This window comes from Delphinus delphis, chromosome 3 (assembly GCF_949987515.2).
Source record: "Delphinus delphis chromosome 3, mDelDel1.2, whole genome shotgun sequence".
Taxonomy (NCBI): domain Eukaryota; kingdom Metazoa; phylum Chordata; class Mammalia; order Artiodactyla; family Delphinidae; genus Delphinus; species Delphinus delphis.
This window is the reverse complement of record NC_082685.1, coordinates 156715129-156738652: the sequence shown is the minus strand read 5'-3', so window position 1 is coordinate 156738652 and position 23524 is coordinate 156715129. Positions and strand designations below refer to the sequence as shown.

The 23524-nt window shown below is 30.6% G+C and overlaps 1 protein-coding gene across 1 annotated transcript in view; it reads right to left on the bottom strand.

Annotated features, from left to right (window-relative positions):
* Positions 1 to 23524, bottom strand: part of CDH18 (cadherin 18) — a 259628-nt gene that overhangs the window by 33526 nt on the left and 202578 nt on the right. The window contains exon 7 of the mRNA XM_060007203.2: positions 7216 to 7337. Coding sequence (XP_059863186.2) covers positions 7216 to 7337 — 122 coding nt within the window. The remainder of the gene's footprint in view (positions 1 to 7215; positions 7338 to 23524) is intronic.

Here is a 23524-nt window from a genome sequence, read left to right as displayed (position 1 = left end):
GTTGAAGTGTTGGACATGCATCTGTACTTAAATATTTTTCCATAATATTTCTGAGAGATGATTCTAAAAACCTAGTATGTTGGTCTTTTTTTTTTTTTTTTTTAAATTTAGAACTCCTAGATATTCTCTTGTTGAGAGAAGGTATATTCAATTTCTTTTTTGGTTGTTTTACTAATCACCTTTTCTCTTTCATTAGGAAATGTGATTTCCATTTGCTTCCTCAGACTTTTAATAGAAAACATGCCTAAGAAGTTAACATGTTTATGATTTTTAGAAAATTTAAACTTCTGGCAGATATCAGATAGTTGCCATGTTTCCATTCATCAATAGTTTCTACCATTTTTTCAGACTTATTGATTTATCTACACTGTGCTACCTGTGCTCTCTGTTTGTGCAGCTAGTTGGTGATGTATGATCCATAAAAAATTTATTTTCTGATTCTCTTTCCTTCTAACTGGACTCAAATGTTTTCTATCACTTGCACATTATGCAATAAGTACATAACGCATTTGATTATTTTGAAAGATCTGAGATTTACTCTAACAAAGGGAGAGAAAACTCAAATTGATTGATGGTATTACAAATAATTACTAGCAGAATTTTTTGATAATGTCCATGAATAAGGATTCACCTTTGGTAGAAAATAATTAAAACCAATTTTATATTCCTTTTATTAAATAAATGTATCCCATTGTTTAAATGTGTTTAAAACATGTTTAAAATCTATCACTTCTAGAGTACTTTAATTAGGAAAAATAGTGTCAGAAATTTATACAAGTAACATAGTCTTCTGTTTCGTAAATAGCTAACCCTAATTAAAGCAAATTAAAAAGGAAATTCTATGGAACACATTGTATCTTCTTTTAATTAATAGAGCTTGCCTTATAATATGATCTCAAATGATCATTTCATTTGATAATAATACCAACTTTTGTTATTTAGCTGAGGTTTATCTTTGATAAGATGTAAAATCTCTACCAATCTAGTTAACTTTTTTCATACAAAGTTGTACTGTTAATAATATCAATAATACCATGGGGGCAGAGGCTGGTGTTATGTAATAAAATGTTTTCTTTTATATGTTATGTTTTCTAAGTTTACTTCTAAAAAGAAAAAATACAGAGGGAAAAGTCAATACGAATAAGACAGAAAGCATTCCCTTTGTTATTTCTCAAAGTTTCTAGGTACAGGCACATCTCACCTATTTTGAATTCACTCTTCTTTGGGAACTGATTTCAAATTTCATGCATGCATGATTTTCTTTTTAGTATTTTTTTATGCAAGGTACTTAAAATTTTTTTCAGAACAGGAAAATATATTAACTCAGAGAAATATATTGTTGAAGTTTATACTGATACCTGAATCGACCTGAACTCTGCTCTTACATGTGGTTTGAACCTCTGCTTTCAGAAAAGACCAGTCTCAGCTGTAGTCACATGCTGTTACATTTAAATGCACAACATCCATAACAGAAGTGTCTGTAATTCTAAAAGCAATTGTCATAGAAAGAGGAACTGTGGCAATACAAATACGCTTCAGAAAAGCTATTTCACAAATCATTATTTAAATAATTTCCTATTCCAACTCTTCATCAAAATATACAGTTTCTCCAGAAATGCTACAACCATAAGAGTAAATGAACAAAAGACCTCAAAATTAAATAATAGAAAGATTCAGACAATTTTCCACTGTAATGGGTTAATCATACAATTGACTACATGAATGGGTAATGATTTGTTTAAATGCAGGTGTAATAAGCAATACTTTTAAAATGATGTTTTTATTCCCTCAATGTAAAGTCTAAATTCATTTTGGTGAAAGAGTTGGAAACAAAAGCTCAGATAACATAAAGAATGCAATACTAAAGACAGCAATGATGCTAAATGTGAATACAGTTTACAAAGAATAAGAAATAATCACATAAAAAATATATTAGAACTTTGGGGGACTAGGTCTAGCAATTATGTCTTGAAAATAGTAACAGTTATATGAAAAAAAGATAAATACTATATAAATGGTTAATGGGACTCACAAAAGAAACAGTTTGTCACAGATTTAACCCTCTCTAAAAAATGGAATAACTTTTCACCTGAGGAGAACAGGACAACCCACACTTAAAAGAATTTAAGACTTATCTAGTCATATACTCATAGAATCTCAAGCTTGGAAGGGCCCTGAAATTCTAACAATTTTCTTCATTTTAGAGATTAAGAGAGCACTTGTCAACATCACATTAAATTACTTCTTAGGAAGGCTACAGAGTTTAGGTGGTCAATGTGGAGGGTAAAACAGAGGGACCCAGGCTAACAATGTGACATTAAGAGGAGAGCATGGCCAGTGAGAATGCCTGAATGGACTTCCTCATGAGCAAAAAGTGGACAACACGCAAGGTCAATGGAAAAATTCAAGGTCACATGCCAATATGAAGAGAGTTCAAGCCAGAAAACTGAGACTAGCATTTTCAATTACAGAGAAGATGTTTACATCCACAGGGGAAGGATCAGTTGATCCAAGAGCAAGGGCTGAGTATCATCTGCTCAGAAATTCAGTAATTTCACCTACACCTACAAAACTGGTACATGTGAGCTGCTCCTAATACAAGATTACACTTTATCCTTGAAGTAAAAATTATTAATTAATTAGTTAATTAAAACAAACATTTTAGAATAAATAATCTAAAAAGAAAACATCTAATAAAAGCTGATGATTTTTTATTCTTTATGCCACATTTCAAATGATCTAAGTTTAAATTCTCTGAATAACCTAGGAACCAAAGAAACAAAGACTCAGTGAGGGAAAGGTCCTAAGTTTACTAAAAAATCTTATTTATAGATTAGGTGATCGATACCTAAGAAAAGCAGTATTTATTTCTAGATATTTTATTTTCTTAAAGTGATATTAAATGGTATAGTGTTTTAAGTTTCATTTTCTAATTGTTTCTAATATAAAGAAAAGGAAGAAATACATTTATATTGACCTTATATTTAGCACAAGTTTGAACTTGTGCTCAATTTTATTAACAATTTCAACTACTGTATAGTAGTATTACCACTATTATTAGTAGTATTTTTATTATTAATGAATGTTTAACTTTACCAAAACCTTTGGTTTCATCTATGAAAATGAATTTTGATTTTTCTCCTTTTCATTTTAAAGTAATTATTTTTTCTGGATTTGCTTTGACAATATTTTATTTATGATATTTCTATGTTCATGAAAGAGAATATCTATAATTCAAATTATATCCTTCTCAGGTTTTGATTTCAAAGTTTGTTGTCAGCATAAAATGAGTAAAAAAACTGATTGCCCTTTTTTCCTTTTTGATACAGTATATTTTGATTATCATTCCATTTAACTATTTTCAATTTTTATTACTTTATTGGCTCATTGTTTATTTAGAAATGTCTTTCTTCATTTCTGATGGAGTTTTTCTAGCAATATTTTTGAATTAGTATCTTGCATTATTTTATTGTAAGAAAAATGAGACCAATTCTTTGAAAATTATTAAAACTTGCCTTGTGGTCCTGAACATTGTAAATTTTGGTCAATGTTTTGTGTAAGTTTTGAAAGAATGCATAATCTAAAGTTGTTCAATGCAATGTTCTATATTTGTTAAACAGTAAAGCTTCTTAATTGTGGTATTCAATTTTCAGTTTCCTTAATAAAATTTTATGTGATTATTCTATCAGTTTCTGACAAAAGCATACTAAAACTCTCAGCACAATAATCTCAGTAGACATTTCTTAAATATTTTGGTGATTTTATTTTAACATAAATATTGATATATACTTCTTTAAGTTTACATTATATCTGTCTGCTTTTTATTTTTCTACTTCTTCCATATTTATTATCTTATTTCTTGGTTCTTAAAAAAATTACCATGACTTCTACCTAGCTATTATAAATTTGTGTACTAAGCCTTTCTCTTTTATTTTACCTATCTTGTGTTATAAAACAAAACTATATCTCAAGAGCAAATATGAAAATTTGTCATTCTAACTTTGAATTTTAAAAACTTTACAGAAATTCACAGGGTTATTTTGGAAATATTAAATTGGTTATATACTTCATATTTTATTAAGTTTACATTTTAGTTTTTAAATATGCCTTTATAGAATCCTTGAAAATAGGTCCTATATAAAAAGATTTTTTCCCTTTATCTTTGTATCATAAAATATAAAAAAGCAAGATAAAGTCACATGCAACAATTTTGTAAATGTGTGAACTATTTAATTGAATGAACATTTTAATAAACATAATAAAGGTCAAGAAATAAAACTGTCAACATCACTTTATTTAGGAGTATTTTAAATTCGAATTTCTATTATCTTGTTAGTTACATAGTCTTTTATTATTTTATTACTTAAACTAAAAATTACTGTATTCATTCTTGACACATAAAATCTATTATAAATTAGTATTTTCTCAATTACCCCAAATTTAAGGAGTTTAGAATATTTTAACTTTGTCTCCTTCCTTCTGATACCTTGTTCCCATGTATACTATGTATATTTTAAACCCCAGAAAATGTTCCTTTGTTTTCTATTCATTCATTAATAATTTATTGTTAACAATATATTTACTGATTGCTTTGGTCTTTATGGAGTCTTACCACTCCAAGATGCCAATTTGATTATTTTCCTTTTTCTTTTTCCAAAAAAAGCTTTAATGTGTGTATTGGCAAGGAATTGTCACTTTTTTGTTGTCGTTGTTTGTTTTTGCCTAAATACGAGTTTTTCTTGTCTTTATTTTTAAGGACTATTTTTGGTACACAAAAGAATTCATGGTTGTTAAATAGTATCTCTGGCTCTTGGATTTATCTTTCCTTTTTTTAATTTTATTTTTTTAATCTTTCATTCTTCCTGATTAAATAATCAGCTTTTGAAATTGTTCTTTTAAAGGTTTTGAGTATTATTTTTATATTCTACATACTAGTCCTTCATTGGATAAATGGTGTGCAAGCATCTTTTCCCACTATGTGGTTTTTCTTCTTATCCTCTTAACAGGGTCTTTCAGAAAGCAAAAATGTTTAGTTTTGATCAAGTCCAATTTATCATTTTTTTTTTCTTTTATGGATTATGCTTTTGGTGTCATCCAAGGACTCTTTGCCTGGCACTACATCCTTTTTATCCCCTAACAGTATTATGTCTTTTTTTTCTAGATGTTTTAAAATTTAAACTTAATTTTATTTCTGAAATTTTATTTCAATTCATCTAGGTAAAGTTATTTTTGTAAACGGTTGCTTAGATTTTTGTTTTTTTTCTATGCTTCTTGAATCTTTGACTTGTTGCTTGCCAACAGTATGGAAAAAATTTCAGTCTTGAGCTCCTCAAATATTACTTCTGCCAATTCTCTTGTTTAATATCCCTCTGAGAATTGGATAACTTGTGTATTAGACCTGCATGTTCCATATCTTTCATATTCTTATTAATGTTTTCTATCTTCTTGCCTTTCCATGCTTTAACATGAATATTTAATCTAACCTACTTTCCAGTTCACTATTTTCTCTTCAGCTATGTCTAATCTGATGTTATTACCAAAATTGAAATCCTATATTAAGTGGCTGTATTTTTAAAATCTAAATTTTCTATTTGCATGTTTAACATTTTTCTCAATTGTACCTGTATAATATATGTTAAGAAAATAATTCTAGGATATGTGCATCCATTTCTAAAACAATTGAAATACGATTTGCTAAGTAAGTCATTATATATCTGTACCATAAAATACTGTTTTTGAAATGGTGATATGGAAAAATATTTAAGCACTAGAAATGATAATCTTAATACATTGCTAAGAGTAAACCAGATAACCTGTAAATACTTTCAAATATAATTTTCAGTCATTTTGTCCTCATTCACATTTTCTAATTTTCTTGTGAGAAATGAACATGAGAAAATTTCATGTTTTTACATAAAGTGCCTCTCTCTCTCTCTCTCTCTCTCTCTCTCTCTCTCTCTCTCTCTCTCTCTCTATATATATATATATATATATATATATATATATATATATGTAAATACCTCCCCTGGAAATATTAAAAACATATAATCAATGATAACTTTAGCAAGCCATAGTTGATTATCCCTCATACACAAATACACAAGGCAATGTTTCTCAGGACTATAATTTTGTCACAACCTTCAAAATGATTTAAAATAATTTTGGATGATATATTTATTCTGGTCATTATATGAGACTGTCAGACTCACCAGAGGGATTCTCTTTACTTGTTTGATAAAGTAAGTGGCCATGTTGGGGAACCCATATCACACACAAACACACACACACACACACACACACACAAACTCTGGGTGGCATTTCAGAACTCTGGGGAACACTGAAGAGCCAAGGAACATCCTGAAGCTCTCAGGTCTGCAGCTGAAATTAACTGAATGCTACCGACAACCACGTGAGCTCGGAAGAGATCCCCAAGCCTCAGGTAAGAACTCAGCTTGATTACGTCTTATGAGACTCCTGCAAAGACCTAGCTAAGCCATGAGCAGAATTCTGATCTGCAGAAACTATGAGATGATAAATATGTGTTGTTTTAAGCTGCTAAATTTGTGTAATTTGTTACACAGCAGAGAAGACAGATGCATATTCCCTTCCCATGTCCCACTTGCTTTATGGGCGTCAAAACACTGGCCTCCCTTCGGAATTGTCATGCTCCTTTAACTGGCTGCCATATTACATCCAGATTCATGTCTTATGTTCAAGCTCTTCTCACCATCCTTCCCTCTCCCCACCTCCACCAATCATTCCCACTTTTCATGTTAAAACCTAATCATTTTCTAGTATCAATATCACTCAATGACCACTGTATGTGACTCCCTCATTCCATCCAAAATATGTAGACCAGGCCAGTCTCTCCTCCCCACTCTAGTCCCTAAGCTTCATTAGGACAGGAAGAGTTCACTGTTTCCTCCTCATTTAACACAGGGCTGTACCAAAACCATTCAATATCATTTTATTGGTATTATAAATGTATACATGAATGAGTTCATTTGTTGAATTACATTTGGGATCTGGAGAAAATGTATTTTCTATGAGTCTCAAAAAATCTATTTGGTACTTAAAATAAAGCTTTATAAAATTATTTTTACTAAGCACAAAAATAACACTGGGGGATCTTTGAGGATTATACCTAAGAATAATAGAAATAGAGCTGCTTATTTTTCTTCCATTCAAATGCTAGGAAGGAAAAAATTAACTTACCTGGCCAGGCTTAGAATTTTCACAGACAACAATATCATATTCCCTGGCAAGTTCAGGTGGATTGTCATTGACATCCAGAACTCTAATAACCACTGTGACATGGCTCAGCAAACTCGGATTGTCTGCAAAACACATAGGAATGCATTTAGTATTTCCATGAACACTTTAGAGGCTTGGTTTAAAACCAATCTCCTTAATACTGTAGCTTGTCACTAGCCCCATATGCTGCAGCAGGACTTTTGGCAAAAGACAACTTTATGATGACATTCTTTGTTAGAACTCATTAACTTACAGAAAAATGAAAAATGAACACCAAGGCATGACATGAATGCTAAAATGATATTTTGTCATATCAAGGAAATTACATGTTATTCAGGAAATGAAATGGGAGAAAGTTGTCAGAATTCATTGTATGCTGTCAGAGTCTAAGGGATGAACACCTGGTTTCATCATTAATCTAAGAAAAATAGAGTAGTTGGAAAAAAAATACATAATCTTTAAAACATTCAAGGTTTCCAGTCTAAATCAACTTGGAGAAAATAGAAAGTAAAGTTCTTTATACCAGGGTAAAATTTTTCTTACAGGAGAATATATGCAGTTTGTGGTGTCAAGTCATACTTGGGGAAAAATAAATAATAATTTAAATTAGAACTTAGCATGGAATTCATATATAACTCTGGTAAACATCAAAATATTACAGTTAATATTTTAAAATACTTCTTGAGTGCAGTCTTCTCATATTTCAGTAAGTTTATTAGTTCTGAGATATAAGAAAAGATAAATGTTTGGTTTATTTTATGCATCAAAGCTAAAACTGAAGAATTCATAATGGAAAAATTAATGAGAAGGCAAAAACTAAACACATTAAGAAAAAGGGAATATATATATATATATATATATATATATATATATATATATACCCACAGAAGATATTAAAGATAATGGAATTTTAAATTATCCATTTTTAATTATCCATTAAGAATATGGATGGATTAGACATGCCATAGGTACTTTTAAAAGAAGTAGAAAATCAGAGTAGTACTTCAATAACTAAAGAAACTCAATTTTTAGGTAAAAAATCAGGCCTAGGTAGTTTTATCTACAGTTAAAGATACAGGTGACTTCAGTCTTATACATCTTTTCCCCAGAAGACAGAGTAAGGAGGAAATACTCTACAACTTGTTTTCTTGTGGCCAGTAAAACTTTAATATCAATACCATATGCTCCCACTCATGAGAGATATTAGCTGTCATTGGACTGAACAAAATAATACCAAACCCACTCTACTGGAATGGAAATGAAAGTCTGTCATCAGTTTAGTTCTAGGAATGCTTGCATAGTTTGGCATTAAACCAAGGAAAGAAAGAAGGGAGGGAGGGAGGAAGGAAGGAAGGAAAGTGGGAGGGAGAGAAGAAATAAAGAAGGGAATTTTAAAAAGCATAAAAGTTATCCAAAATGATAATGAATTAGAAGAGGGACAAAAAATACATAGATGTTTATCTTAATACACATAGAAAAAAACAAAAAATAAAATTTAATGTCCATACATTCTAAACAAAACAAAGCAAAATCAAAAAAGAAAACTCTTTGCAATCTAGGAACAGAATGTATCCTCTGAAGCTGATTAAGGATACATTCAACAAACAACAACAAAAAGTACAACAAACATTATTCTTAATGGTCAAAAACTAACAAGAGTTAATAAACAAAGCTATAAGGATCCTTGAAATAAATCTAACAAAGTATTTGAAAGACATATGCAAAACATTTTATTGAATGTCATTAAAGTAGATCTAAAGTAATTAAGAGGTATATTGCCTGTGTGGTTGGAAGACAAAATATCATAAATAAAGCCAGCTTCTCCAAATTGATGTGTATTTTTGATGCAATCTAATAGACATCCAATGAGAAATGAAAGCTGATTCTAAGATTTATAAGTACTAAGATTGTCCAGACTTGAATGAAGTACAATAAAGGATAATTGCTTTACCATTTATCAAGCCTTATTATTTGGTATTAGAACCTAGGTCACTTTGAAAGTGTCAAAGGGATAGACAAACAGAAACAGAAAACAGAACACAGCCAGGAATCTACTATATATGGAAATTTAATATATGGTAATAATGCTATTGCAGATCAATAGGGAAAGTACAGATTGATCAAGAAATAGTTTTAGTAAAGCTTGTAACCACATCATTATCATCATTATAAAATGGGCCATAACTACACTATACACAAAAATACATTTTAAATAATTAAGGACTTAAATGTATAAGGCAAAAACTATACATACTTTAGAAAAAATATTAGCATGTAATATATTAAAGCTCATGAAAGATTTCAAAATATAAAAATGCACTAATCATAAAGGAAGCATTGATAAATTTGATTACAGTGAAATGTGACTTTTTTCATTTCCTCCAAATATGCCACAAAGAAGACAAAATGTCACAAAATGAGTGAAAATATTTGCAGCACACACAACTGACAAAGGATCTGTATCTCTAATATATAATGCAATGTATTGAATCAATAAGAAAAAGAGACAGCTCAATATAAAAATGGGTACAACGAAGGACAAACATTTAACAGAAGAAGTAATATAAATGGCAAATAAACGTCAAAGTTTTCAACATCAATAGTATTTAAAGAAATACAGCTTAACCAAAATAAGTTATCATTTAATCGCAACAATATTGACACAATATCAAGAAGTTTGACAAGATTCTCCAAGTGCTGGATTGGATATAGACCAATGGGAATGACTGTAAATTAAAGTAAACCACATGTAATAATTCATACGGTTGTATACTCTCATGTCCAAGATCCAGCCATTTCCTTGGATCCCAAGGAAAATGTCTTGAAAACATACACCACCAGCATAATTAATAGGAACAACAACAGGAAATTACAAATGTCCAACAATGGCTGAATAGATGCAATATGTGATTATTTATATCATAGAGAAAATAAATGAATAGCAACATAGCTACAACATTAGGGACAATCTTAGAAACAAAATGTTGATTGAAATATTTTTTCAGAACTGTCTCAGAAGATTGCATTCAAATATGGTAGAATTTTTGCAAAGCTGAAAAAAAATCACACAAAACTAAATAACTGATTGCAGAATGAAATAGTATATTGTTGAGGATATGTTCCTAACAACACTAATTCTTAAGTACAGTGATATGTTAACATTTATTTATTATTATGTTTTGCAATATCTTCTTTGTAAGTGTTGAGTACTACATTAAATATACAGAAAAAAGTTACAAAAACATCTTAAAATTAATATATTGTGTAGATTGCTTAATATATAATAGCTAATAGAATTGGCATTAATGAATTTTTGTCACTATACAGTGAAAGATAATTAGATGCTTGTGTATTATATTAGATAATTAATTAATATAATATTTTATATTATAAAGATAAATAGATCCGTGAAATTAAAATTAGTAAAATGCTAATTTAAATATTTGCTTATTTAGAGTTACTTATTATGAAAAAGCATTGCTAAGCTTTTCTAGAAGCTAATACTTGATCTTTTAATAATTTTAAAACTGAAAGAGAATATTCAGCCTGAAATCTCATTTAGTAAATTACAAAATTGAAATTGACACTGTTTAAATGACATATCTTGGCAAAGCCAAGGTTATGGTTTACTTCTCAGGCCTTACTACTGCCACTATATAAATATATGTTTTCTATCGTAACCATTGTTAGTGTAGTCCTATATTTCTCAACCAGGTATTTGCTTACATTTAAGAGCAGACAAAAGCAATCTGTTCCAGAAATCTGAGGCAAGAATAATATTAGTTTTAATCATTGGTATCAGCAGCCTTAAAATGAGTAAATAGTTCTCTGCTCCTTTTCTGAACAGGAAGGATTAGAAGCAATCTTGGCATATCAGAAAACTGTTTTGTAAGAAAGGATTCTGGAAAGACTGTATCTTGAGGAAGGACTAGAATAAAAAAACACCTAAGCATTTGACTGTTTTCAAGCATCACCTTCTCACTGCCCCACCTCTGCATTGCTCACGCTGTCCTTTGAAACTGGCATAGCCTGGCTACATTCCATACTTGGGTACAGGAAACTAAATCCTTCTGGATGGAAACAGACTCTCTCCATGTTGCTCCAATGTTATTGTATATCTCTAGTGTACAATTACTATTCCATCACTTAAGGATTAAAAGTACAGGGCTGGGATCAGACAGATATTGATTTGTCTGTAGGCTTACTACCATTTTGTGTTCTGTGGGGAAGTTAAACTGAATCTAACCTTACTGTAGATGCAGCTAATGATCTGTAGGACATGTAGGGGAACCTCAGGAGATATGGATAAAGAGTTATGAAAAACAGAATGTCAGAGTAAGCTTAACGTCATTACTGATGCAAATTGAATAATTGCTATTTCCTAAAAGTAGGATGGTGTATAAAACCTGTAGCTTTAAATTCCAGATAATTAGAGCTGAAAACCCACTATAGTTTTGTAACCACTTGTGGCCAACCTACACTCATTCTAGTATTTTCTGCTCAATAATGAAATTAGCTAAATCTATATTAGTCAATTGACAAGTTCCTTTGGGTTTTTATTTCTTATTTCCCACAGTCCTAGGGTTAGTATTCTACCCTTTGAATGCCAATCACTTTACCTATAAATGTGAACATATTCATGTGTGTGAGAAGCACTTTGCTAAGGCAAAAATTGGATAATGTCGCTGGAGTTCTTAATGCAACATTTCTATTATTGCTACTATTATTTTTAGGTCCATGCTTCATTTCTAAAAATCAGTTTTCAGTCCTATTGATGGCAGAGTAAATAAAATACACCATATTCAGACAAACGTCAGTAGGATGCCCTTTCCAGAACTCTTAAGAAACATGAACTTTGGAAAATTATTTGTTATTTCTATACCTTAATTATTTAATCTGTAAACAGGAATAAGAATCATGTAATGTGCAAAACTGTGTTTTTGAGAAAAAATTAAGGAAGCTATGTAAACTTTAAAACACTGAGACTGGGAGAGAGCAGAATACCAATTTTAATCCTTTCTGAAAATGAAGGACAAAACAGAATCAAGAACAAAATAGATGGCACACTGACAATCCTATACATGTGATTTCCGGCACAAACTATCCTGTACTATGTACAAATCATCCAGGTTTTATGCAATACAGGTGGAACAGGAGCTCACATCAGCAGAGCGCCCTCTATGGAGATAAGGATGCAGTGAAGGTTGTATTCCAGTGCAAATGCAAATTGCATGCTAAGATATGTAGAGGGAAATAAAGACACAGACTTACTAGAGAATGGACTTCAGGATACGGGGAGGGGGAAGGGTAAGCTGGGACAAAGAGAGAGAGTGGCATGGACATATATATACTACCAAACGTAAAATAGATAGCTAGTGGGAAGCAGGAACATAGCACCGGGAAATCAGCTCGGTGCTTTGTGACCACCTAGAGAGGTGGGATAGGGAAGTTGGGAGGGAGGGAGACGCAAGAGGGAAGAGATATGGGGACATATGTATATGTATAACTGATTCACTTTGTTACAAAGCAGAAACTAACACACCATTGTAAAGCAATTATACTCCAATAAAGATGTTAAAAAATAAAAATAAATAAATAAATAAATAAATAAATAAATATGTAGAGGATTCACAATACCTTGAAGAATAATCTATTTTATCTAGTGAGTTACTTTGAAAATCTAATATGTACTCACTACTATGTTGGGCTCTGGAGAACACAGAAACAGTGAAATATGCCCCCCTCTAGATTTCCCATTATCAATATGGATTGGAGAAAACAGATTCAATAATAGTATTTTTTCAATTTGTCTTCTTTGAAATTGTGACTTATGTATGTAATATATGTTTACTCCAAAGCTATTATTACTTAAATATACCCTCCTAAAAACCTAAATCATATTCATTAGTATATGTAGCAAGGTTTACTAGGGAATTCAGTAGATTTCTAATTATTCATATTCTGAAGTTAGTATTAAATAGTTGGAAAATATATAAATATATTAATTTTCTTGTTTATATCATGTAGATTATTTTTCTGAAAATGTGGTTTCAGAAAACCACTTTTACTTTATGAAAACTCACAATGAAAAACCTTATATACTACTAAAGTACTAAACTGCAGTGATTACAAATTTAATTAAATGATTACATTTATAGCTGTCTAAATTTCATAAATGTCCACGCTTATAACAATGCATTAAAAAATTTTATTTTTGTGGTCTGCTTCTTTGATTTCTATGAAAACATTTCACTATAAGCAAATATCTACAAGCCAAAACAGTCTGCACTCTCAAAAGTTAATATGCACAGGTGATAGAACATTTTAACACACTTGGCTAATATTTTATTTATGAACAAACATGTTTCCAGCATTTCCTTAAACAATTTATATAAAAATAAGTTTTGGGGTTTCCCTGGTGGCACAGTGGTTGAGAGTCCACCTGCCGATGCAGGGGACACGGGTTTGTTCCCCAGTCAGGGAAGATCCCACATGCCGCACAGCAGCGGGGCCCGTGAGCCATGGCCGCTGAGCCTGCACGTACGGAGCCTGAGCTCTGCAACGGGAGAGGCCACAACAGTGAGAGGCCCGCGTACCGCACAAATAAATAAATAAGTTTTGCAAATAAGTAAGTGCTCAAGTGAATCTCAAATATTCCACATGATATATTTGTTTGGAAACAAAGGTAGTTTTGATATTTTTTCTTGTCTTTTTAAAATCTTGTATATGGAAGTCATTTAATATATAGGCAAAATATAAGATAAAATAGTTAATAAGTAATAGAAACTCATTACTATGTATTTAATATATTTTAAAATTACTTTATGGATAAAATTATCACAATGTCTGGTATCTGCCTGGTGTCCCTAATATTTCCTTTTTTTCTCTCCTTCTTTCCCTTCTTTATATCTTGTTTAAATATTGATTGAGAAATCAAATATTGTAACAAAAATAATTTGTCATAATGGATAAGAATATACATCTGATATCTAGTAGAATAATCCTCAAACATCTCTTTCCTGTAGTCAGACAAAATGGTTTAAAATAAAACATTCTGTGATTATTATACAATAGAAAACTAAAGCAACCCTACATGTTTTAGATCACTTACTTATTTCATAATAGTTAAAGAAAACTAATACTTGCCTAGAAGTACCTTCAAAAATTATAAGGTAATTAGAAATGCATCACTCAAAACTCATTCCATGCATTTATTTAATTTTTTGTCAGTTTACAACATAAAATCTTACTAACGCCCTGATCATCAATAAAGATCCCAGGTTGAAGTGAATTACTTAAAATAAATCTCAGCTTCCTTAAGGACATTATTCCTTTCCTAGTTACCCATAGATCCTCCAACACTTCTAATATGTCTTTAGTGTTATTGTCTGAGACTAGTACAAGTTGGAGGCTTCAAAACTTTGTCATAGCTTTGATTTCAAGAATGAACACTGTCTTTGTTCTACAAATCAGAACTGTAGTCAAAATAATTCACCTCTATGTGAAAATCATTACACTGGGATGGGCAATCTAAGTATTTGCTATTGATTATAAAATTAATTAAAAATACATTTTTAAAAAAACTCTGTTAAAATGTCACAATTGGCCCATTCAATTATATTAAAGAATCTAACAAATTTAATGTTTATTTTCTATGTTTTAAGTAATAATTCAGTTTTAACATTTATTTTCCATCTTGGTCTATTCCTCCATAATGCCTATGAACTATTATAGCTTTTATCTTTGTTAGGGTTCCCAAAATTCAGCTTGTGATCAACTATTGTTCTGTCCTTTGAGCTTATATTTGCAGTCATACTTTTATGCTGCCTAAAAGTTCGCTAATAACATAAATCATTTTATATTCTTTTTCATTTTCTGGGTGAGCAATATAAGGATAATAAAAATTTTCTTATCATATACAGCCAACACCTCAAAGTGGTTTTGTTAATTATAACAAAATAGCTAACAAGAATTCATTAATACAAATTAGATACATATATTTTTTAAATATTTGTATTAAAATATTTGACTACATAATCATTCACCAATCTCAGATCCCTGGATGTAGAGATAAAGTCTTATCTCTGAGAATGGATGGGCTGCTTGGGGTTACTGTCATAAATCCTGTAAAAACCACCTGCACTGTCTCATCGAAGAATCCAAAATTGATTAATCCAAATGGAGGAAAATGTGAAGATAAATTCAAAATAATTTAAGTACAGCAACATTATTTTATGAAATTCCCTGAAGTTTTATAATATGTTTATTATATAATTTATATAATATTATAAATTATATATATATATATATATATATATAAAAATATATAAATAAAACTGTTGGTATGCATGGAAGAGAGTCCAGTGTTTATGGTCAAAGTTGTCATGATAATTAAATAGATAAATATTAGCATTTATAACAAATTGTGTGTGTTGTAAATTCATATGTAAAGTAAATTAATCTTGATTCTTACCGCTCCTTATATACAAAACATGGCTCAAAGTAAACTATAGACCAAAACATAAAACCTTACATTTAAATATATAATAACTAATATGGTAAAAGCTTTACTACCTTATGATTTAGCAAACATTTCTTAGATAATGCCAAAAAAGTCAAGAATCATAAAATAAACCAAAAATATACAATTATACTTTTTCTAAAAACTTACCCTTCCTTGAACAGCTATGTAAAGTAATGTTTATTAAGAAAATGAAAAGATAAGACACAGAATATAAAAAAATATTTGAAAAGCAAGTACCTGATAAAGTCATATATCTATAATATATTAAAATCTCAAAACTAAATTCTAAAAAGCTAAACAACCTTATAAAAATGTGCACAAATTTTAACAGCAATTTCACAACAGCAGATATATAGATGTAAGCATATAAAAATGTTTTCAGCATCACTAGTCTGTAGTGAAATGCAAATTGAAATAATAATATGTCCCTACACACTAGAATGGGAGGGTGGATACACTGACAATGTCAAGGCTGAGGAGTAACTGTTGGTGGCAATGGTAATAGCCACTTTGGGAAAAATTCGGCATATTTTTGTAACTTAAACATACTATTTGGCCCAAAATTCCCACCTCTACCTCTTGACCCAAGGTAAACTAAAACATATGTCCTCAGAAAATCTGATTGTAAATATTGATAGAAGCTTTATTCAGAATAGCTAAAAGGCGGAAACAAGTCATATTTCCATCAACAAATCTAAAAATAAAGTGTGGTATACATACATATAAGAGAATAACTGGTAATTACCTATTGATAATGTCATGGACAGATATCAAAAGCATATGCTACATGAAAAAAAGCCAATCATAAGAGTCTATATGTTTTACCTTTCATTTTTATTACATCTAGGAAAAGCAAAACTATTGACTCAGAAATCAATCACTAGTTTCTAAGATTTGGAAGTAGGGGAAAGGAAATCATTTCAAAGAGAACTTTCTTAAAGTGATAGAATTATGCTATATCATTTTTCTGGCATTACTCATATGACTAGATGTCTCTGAAAAATTCACAAAAATTTATACTTAAGAAAAAGTGACATTACTATGTAAATTACTCCTTTATAAATCTGACTTTTAAACAAAACAGTGGTATATTCTGAGATTTTTGACTTGGAGCCAAGAAATAGTATCACTTAGTTTAGATATTAATTGCATTATGAATACTGATATTAGATTTTTAAATATTATGGAAATAAAGCTTTAATTAATAAATATTTGTTTAAAAATGTGTAAAATGGCCTAAAAAATCACAAAATTCTCAGAGACAAATTTTACAAAAGATGCATAATACGTCCACATGAAAACTACAATACATTGCTGGGAGAAATCAAGAAATAATTAAATAAATGGATATATATACCATATACGTGGATTAGAAGATTTGACACTATTAAAATGTCAATTCTCCCCAAATGATTTATAAATTTTAATCCAATACCAATCCAAATCTCAGCAGCTTTTTTCTTTTTTCGGTAGAAATTGACACACTTTCTAAAACTTATAAGGAAATGCAAAACAGCGAAAAAAAAATCCAGAATTCTAAATCCATTGTGCAAATGATGATCATAGTTGTAAACCTTTTGCTTCTTGATTTCAAAATTCTCTGTAAAGTTACAGTAATGAAGATAATGTGTCATTGGCATACAGACACGTATAGTAGTATAGACAAAGAAATCAATAGAACAGGAAAGAGTATCCAAAAATAGTAACAGGCGTATATGGTAAATTGATTTTTGTCAAATTTTCCAAAGTGATTCAGTCACTTTCCTGTATGGGAAAATAATCTACTCCCATTCCTACATCACGGAGGCACAAACAATTCTAGATGAGGGTTGAACCTAAACTTACGAACTAAAAATACAAAGCTATTAGAAGAATATATTCACAGTCTTGGGTAGGCAAACATGTTATAAACAAGACAAAGGGATGACATTATAAAAGAAAAACTGATAATGTTAACTCAAGTTAGTTAAAATTGTCTGTTCTTCTAGAAATACAGTTAAGTAAACAAAACAGCAAGGCTCATAATGGAAATATTCATATTATATCTCTAAGAATTTATGTTCAGAATATAAAAATAATTCTTACAATATTTAATTATAAGAAATCAACTTAAAACAAAGTGAGCAAATGCTATCACAGAGTAATATATACATATGACCAGTACAGATGTGAAAAAGTGTTTAGTATCTTTTATAATTAAAGATACAGAAATTAATAACACAATGTAACTCTACTACACTCCCAAATGAATGGCTAAAATTTAAAGAGATTATCCACTCCAAATCATGAGGCACACAGCCAGAATTCTCATGTTTTTATTTAATTTATTTTTATTTTTTTATATACTGCAATTTTATTTCAATTGCACAAAGGAAGTTAGTATGTAGGAAATTTAAATGAAACGGTATGGTAAAAGTAGCAGAGAACCAAAAACTCTAATAAGGAAGTACACCTAAAACATGAGAATTCAACATTCATTAGTGTTCCATCTTCATTTATGATTGACACTTGATGCTTGCAAATTTTGAAACAAACTTTGAGATCATGATGACTATCCTGAAGAGATTTCAGCACCAGCACTAAGATTTGTACATTCACTTGGTTTGCAATTGACTTGTTAGCCATTTACTTAGTGTATAGTACAGATTTGTCCCAGGTCAGATCATAGTGTTGAAGGAAACAAGTACCTTCCTGTAATTAGAAAGGATCCCCTAAACTGCACTCAGCTTAAGACATCCAATGTACAAGAGCACGAAAATCATCATAATATTGCGGCTCCAAGGAACACAGTTTTGATAAGGAAAATAACCTAAGTTTCTGTTTCCCATTTTTATTATTGACATCTCTAACAATGACAAATGTTACAACAACATTGAAAAATAGTTTGTTTTTCATAAAGTTAAACGTGCACATATTGTGTGATGGAAACATTCAACTCATAGGTATTTATCCAGAAAAATGAAAACATAGCCATGCAAATACTGGGGTACAAATATTTATAGTAGCTTTAAAAATAATAGCCCCAAACCAGAAACAACTTGACTGCTCATCAACAGAAAAATAGACAAATTATGTTATATTCATAAAGGAATATTATTTATAAACAACAAGAAATAAATTACTGCTACTAAGAAATATGGATTAATTTCAAAATATTATGTTGTTCAAAAGCAGCCCAAATTATATATACTGTATACCCCAAATCTTATACACTTGTTGATTCCATTTATATGAAATTCCATAAATTGAACATAACAGAATAAATTACAATATTGTTACCTCTGAGGAATGAAGGGTAAGGGGATTGACTGTAAAGGAGAACCACTCTGAAGGTACAGAAATGTCCTGTATCTTGATAGGGATGTGATTACATGGAAGTGTGCCTTTGAAAATCCATTGAAGTGTTAGGAGATCTGTACGTTTTAGTAAATGTCAATATTATCCTTTTTTAAAAAAAAAAAAAACCTTAATTAAGGGGAACAGAATGCTCATACATCCTAGACAGAATCCTATTCTAATTACTGGCATACAGTTAATTGTGGGCATCAACTAAGTAAGTGTTACACAAAATCAATCATAGTTAAGAGAGTTTAATTAATGCATTTTAATAGGGGTCCAATGTGAAATCATTTTCTAAATGTTGACATAGGTGCTAGAATATTTTATCATTATATATAATAATTTATAAGAATGTATTTCCAACTTTTTGATCTGTGTGCTACTTTTTAGTAGTTTCCAAAATGTAATTTTGTCCCTAATCCCCATGAAGATGTACCAAGTAATGACTGATATTAATTTAGCATATAGTTCAGTCATATTTATAATAATGATAAGAACTGTCATTTATTATGATACCATGTACTAGATACTGGGTGAATATACTTCATTTAATCCTTACTGTAATCCTTTGTTATAGATAAGAAAATATGTAATATTTTTGTTAAATAATTTCCCCAAGTTTCAACTACTTATAATGAACAGAAACAGAATTTAACTAGAGCCTCCCTTACTTCAGATTTAGTATTCTTAAGTATTATGCATTACTGCCTACTAGAAAATGTAAGGATTTTATTGATAATACAATGATAATTAATTAGATATAAATCAATACCCTTCATTAATATAGAAGTAAAAGTGGAGAAGTATACATAATGAAAACAATAAAAAAGCCAGAGCAGTCTACATTTATAAAAAATATCTAAAATGTGTCCAGATTCATATACAAGATATTAAAACATCTTTTCTATAACCTTTAAATTCTTACAATTTCAAGGAACAAGAAAGGTGAGACTTAGGATAGTTAGTATAATTTTGGAACTGAATACAAACATTTTAGAGTGGAATTTTTCTGCATAAAATGAAATCTATTGGTTGAGATCTTTAACTCACATATTAAACATACACACTAGTTTCAGAGTCAATCATTGAATATAGTTACATATTTATTAAAAACATTGTTAAACATTCTCTTTTTGAAAAACATTTGAGAGTACTTCTAGGAATATATGCTCTTAGTATGTGCACTCTTGGTATATACCTAGAGAAGTTTTTCACATGCAATAAGAACCATGTATAAGACAAGTAATATCAGCAATATTAATAATATCTGAAGCTATAAAAAATAGTAAACAACCCAAAGCCATTGGAAGTTGTATGCATTAGTTAGTTAAAATACATTTATTTTCTTATCACAGTGAAAATGAATTAATTTTTGCTGTACTTCTCTACATGGATGATTCTTTAAAACACAGCACCAAAAAAAAAAAAGAAAATTCACAGAAACTGCATATAATATTAGGCCACTTATATTTACAATGCCCATGAGTCAATAAATACAAAGATGTAGTTATATACATAAATATAGATAAATGGCCAAACTGTATTTGGTAAAACTATAAAGAAAACAAAGGAACAAATAATACAAAATTCAATATTGATGAGCTCTGGGTAGAATGGAGAGGAATGTCACAGTGAGGCACATGTAAAGCTTATTTCTTCAAGGTAGGTGGCTCTTAAATTAGTGTTTTGTTTATTACTTAAACTGACTATATACTTAAGATATCAATATATCAATACTTGATATATCTTACAACACCAGTTGAAAAATAGTTGGTCCAATTATTTTAATGTATTCATATATTAATAGAGATATCTGTGTACATACACATACATATCTTCATTCATTATTTCAAATTATGTTCTGATTACCAACTAAGCACAATTTTCATAGTTTTGTTTATCAGTGTCTTCCTTTAAGGGTTTTACAATTTGTACTTTTATAAAACTTGCTCTTTTCCTAAGCCATAGTCATATTATCCTACATTTCATTTAAGGTTTAATTTTTTTCTTCCACAAATTGGAAGTGCTTATTTTTTATGGTTGTGAGGTAGCTAAATAATGTACTTTTATTTTCAGAGCCAAATGACATACCCCTGTCTTCAGCTGTTTGTTGCAGTGTCTGTCCATTCTCCCCACTGGCCTGCCAATAACACTGTCTTTTAACAATTTGCATGGTTTTCAAAGGATGCAAATTGTATTAACACATTTCTTTTTCAAAATTGTTATGTGGTTTAATATGTCAGCAATGTTAGTATATTTTGCTTTATGTGTTTGAAAATGATATGTATTCTTTAAGTTTATTGCAAAATATATATACATATATATGTAGTTAAACTCAAGTGTTTTTCTTTCATTCTTTGAAACACTTTTATCATTATTGACTTTTTGGTCTGCTTAGTAAAATGTTTCTGAGAGAAATCTGTTACCATTTTCTTCCATGATTATATTTTTTGTTTATTTTGAATGCATTTAATTAGGTGCATACAAGTTCAAAATGGTTACCTCACTGGGTGACTTTCTTATCATCATGGCAGCTTTTTGTTTTAAAGTATATTTTGTCTGATACTAACAGTTCTGCCAGATTTATTTTGGTTAGTATTGTCTATTTTTTATTGTATTGTATTATTTTAAAAGTTTCTATATCTTTATATCTTATCATGTGCCTATTAGGAATAGCATAAAGATAATTTTTTCTTATTTCACTCCAGTATGGTAACATTGTTTGTTTATCTCATTTGTGCCACTTTGGTTATTAATATATATTTTTACCACTTTATTGTGTGCTTCAAATTTGTCCTAATTTTTCTGTTTTTAATCCTTTGTAATATTACTTTCCAGTAGATTAAAGTTTTATTCTTATTAAATTTCCGTTCTAATTTTACATCTGTACACTAAATTTCTTTTATTTTTTTCTTTTCTTTTCTTTCTTTCTTTCTATCTTTCTTTATTTTTTGCGATACGTGGACCTTTCACTGTTGTGGTCTCTCCCATTATGGAGCACAGGCTCCAGGCACGCAGGCTCAGCGGCCATGGCTCACAGGCCTAGCCGCTCCGCGGCATGTGGGATCTTCCTGGACCGGGGCACGAACACATGTCCCCTGCATCAGCAGGCGGACTCTCAATCACTGTGCCACCAGGGAAACCCTTCTTTTATTTTTTTAATCTAGAAATGTTAACATGCTTGTGTAACTCTGGAAAATCTAAAAACAATTGGCATCTTCACTTTCTTCCTGAACATTACAAGAACTTTTATTTTATTTATTTATTTATTTATTTATTTATTTATTTATTTATTTATTTATTTATTTTTGGCTGTGTTGGATCTTTGTTGCTGCACACGGGCTTTCCCTACTTGAGGCGAGCAGGGGCTACTCTTCCTTGCGGTGCGTGGGCTTCTCATTGTGGTGGCTTCTCTTGTTGTGGAGCACAGGCTCTAGGTGCACAGGCTTCAGTTGTTGTGGCTCGCGGGCTCTAGAGTGCAGGCTCAGTAGTTATGGCACACGGGCTTAGTTGCTCTGTGACATGTGGGATCTTCCCGGATGAGGGCTCAGACCCATGTCCCCTGCACTGGCAGGCAGATTCTTAACCTCTGCACCACCAGGGAAGCCCTATAAGAACTTTTAAATGCTTTAATTCCAATCAGGTCTTACAAGTTTATGCCTATAAGTTACGGTGATGATGATGATGATTGAGGTTTTGTTAATCTGTCAAATTTGACATTTTATGTTATTACAGAGTCAGTGTCCTCATGTGTACCGTTTGCTTTGTTATCATTCCTTATTGAATCTTAAACCTTCCTTCTGAGAGAATTTTCTTTTTCTAAGAACTTCCAAAGTAACAATGTTAACCTCCTCAACTTTAGTTCTTTGAAAACATTTCTGTTTCACACTTGTCAAAGAGTCATTGAGGCCAAGGTGATGTGAAATAACATGTAAGAAGTGTCACGTACTCAGTGTTTCTAATAGGTAACATTTTCACATTTTCACCTCCTCTACCCAGAGCAAAGTTGAAAACAGAAGACACGCCTTATCTTTACGCTTTGTTTGGCAGGATGTGAGTGTGAATGTGTGTGTGTGTGTGTGTGTATCTTGGTTCACCCTATATGACTGTCATGTTTTGGAGCCTTAATTTCTTTGGGAGTATTTTGTCATACTGAAAAAAATAACTACATGGTATTACTTATGATTTAAAAGGAACATTACAGCAGATGAAAGGAGGCAAGGGTTAAAGACTATTTAGAAAGCTATTGCAATAATCCAGTGGGAGTGATGGTTGTTTAGACAGGGGTGGGAGTGATGGTTGTTTAGACAGGGGTGGGAGTGATGGAAATAGGAAGAAGTGGTCGCCTCATGGATATTTTTTAAAGTATATCTGACAGAAATGTCTGATGAACTGGAAGCGCGGCAT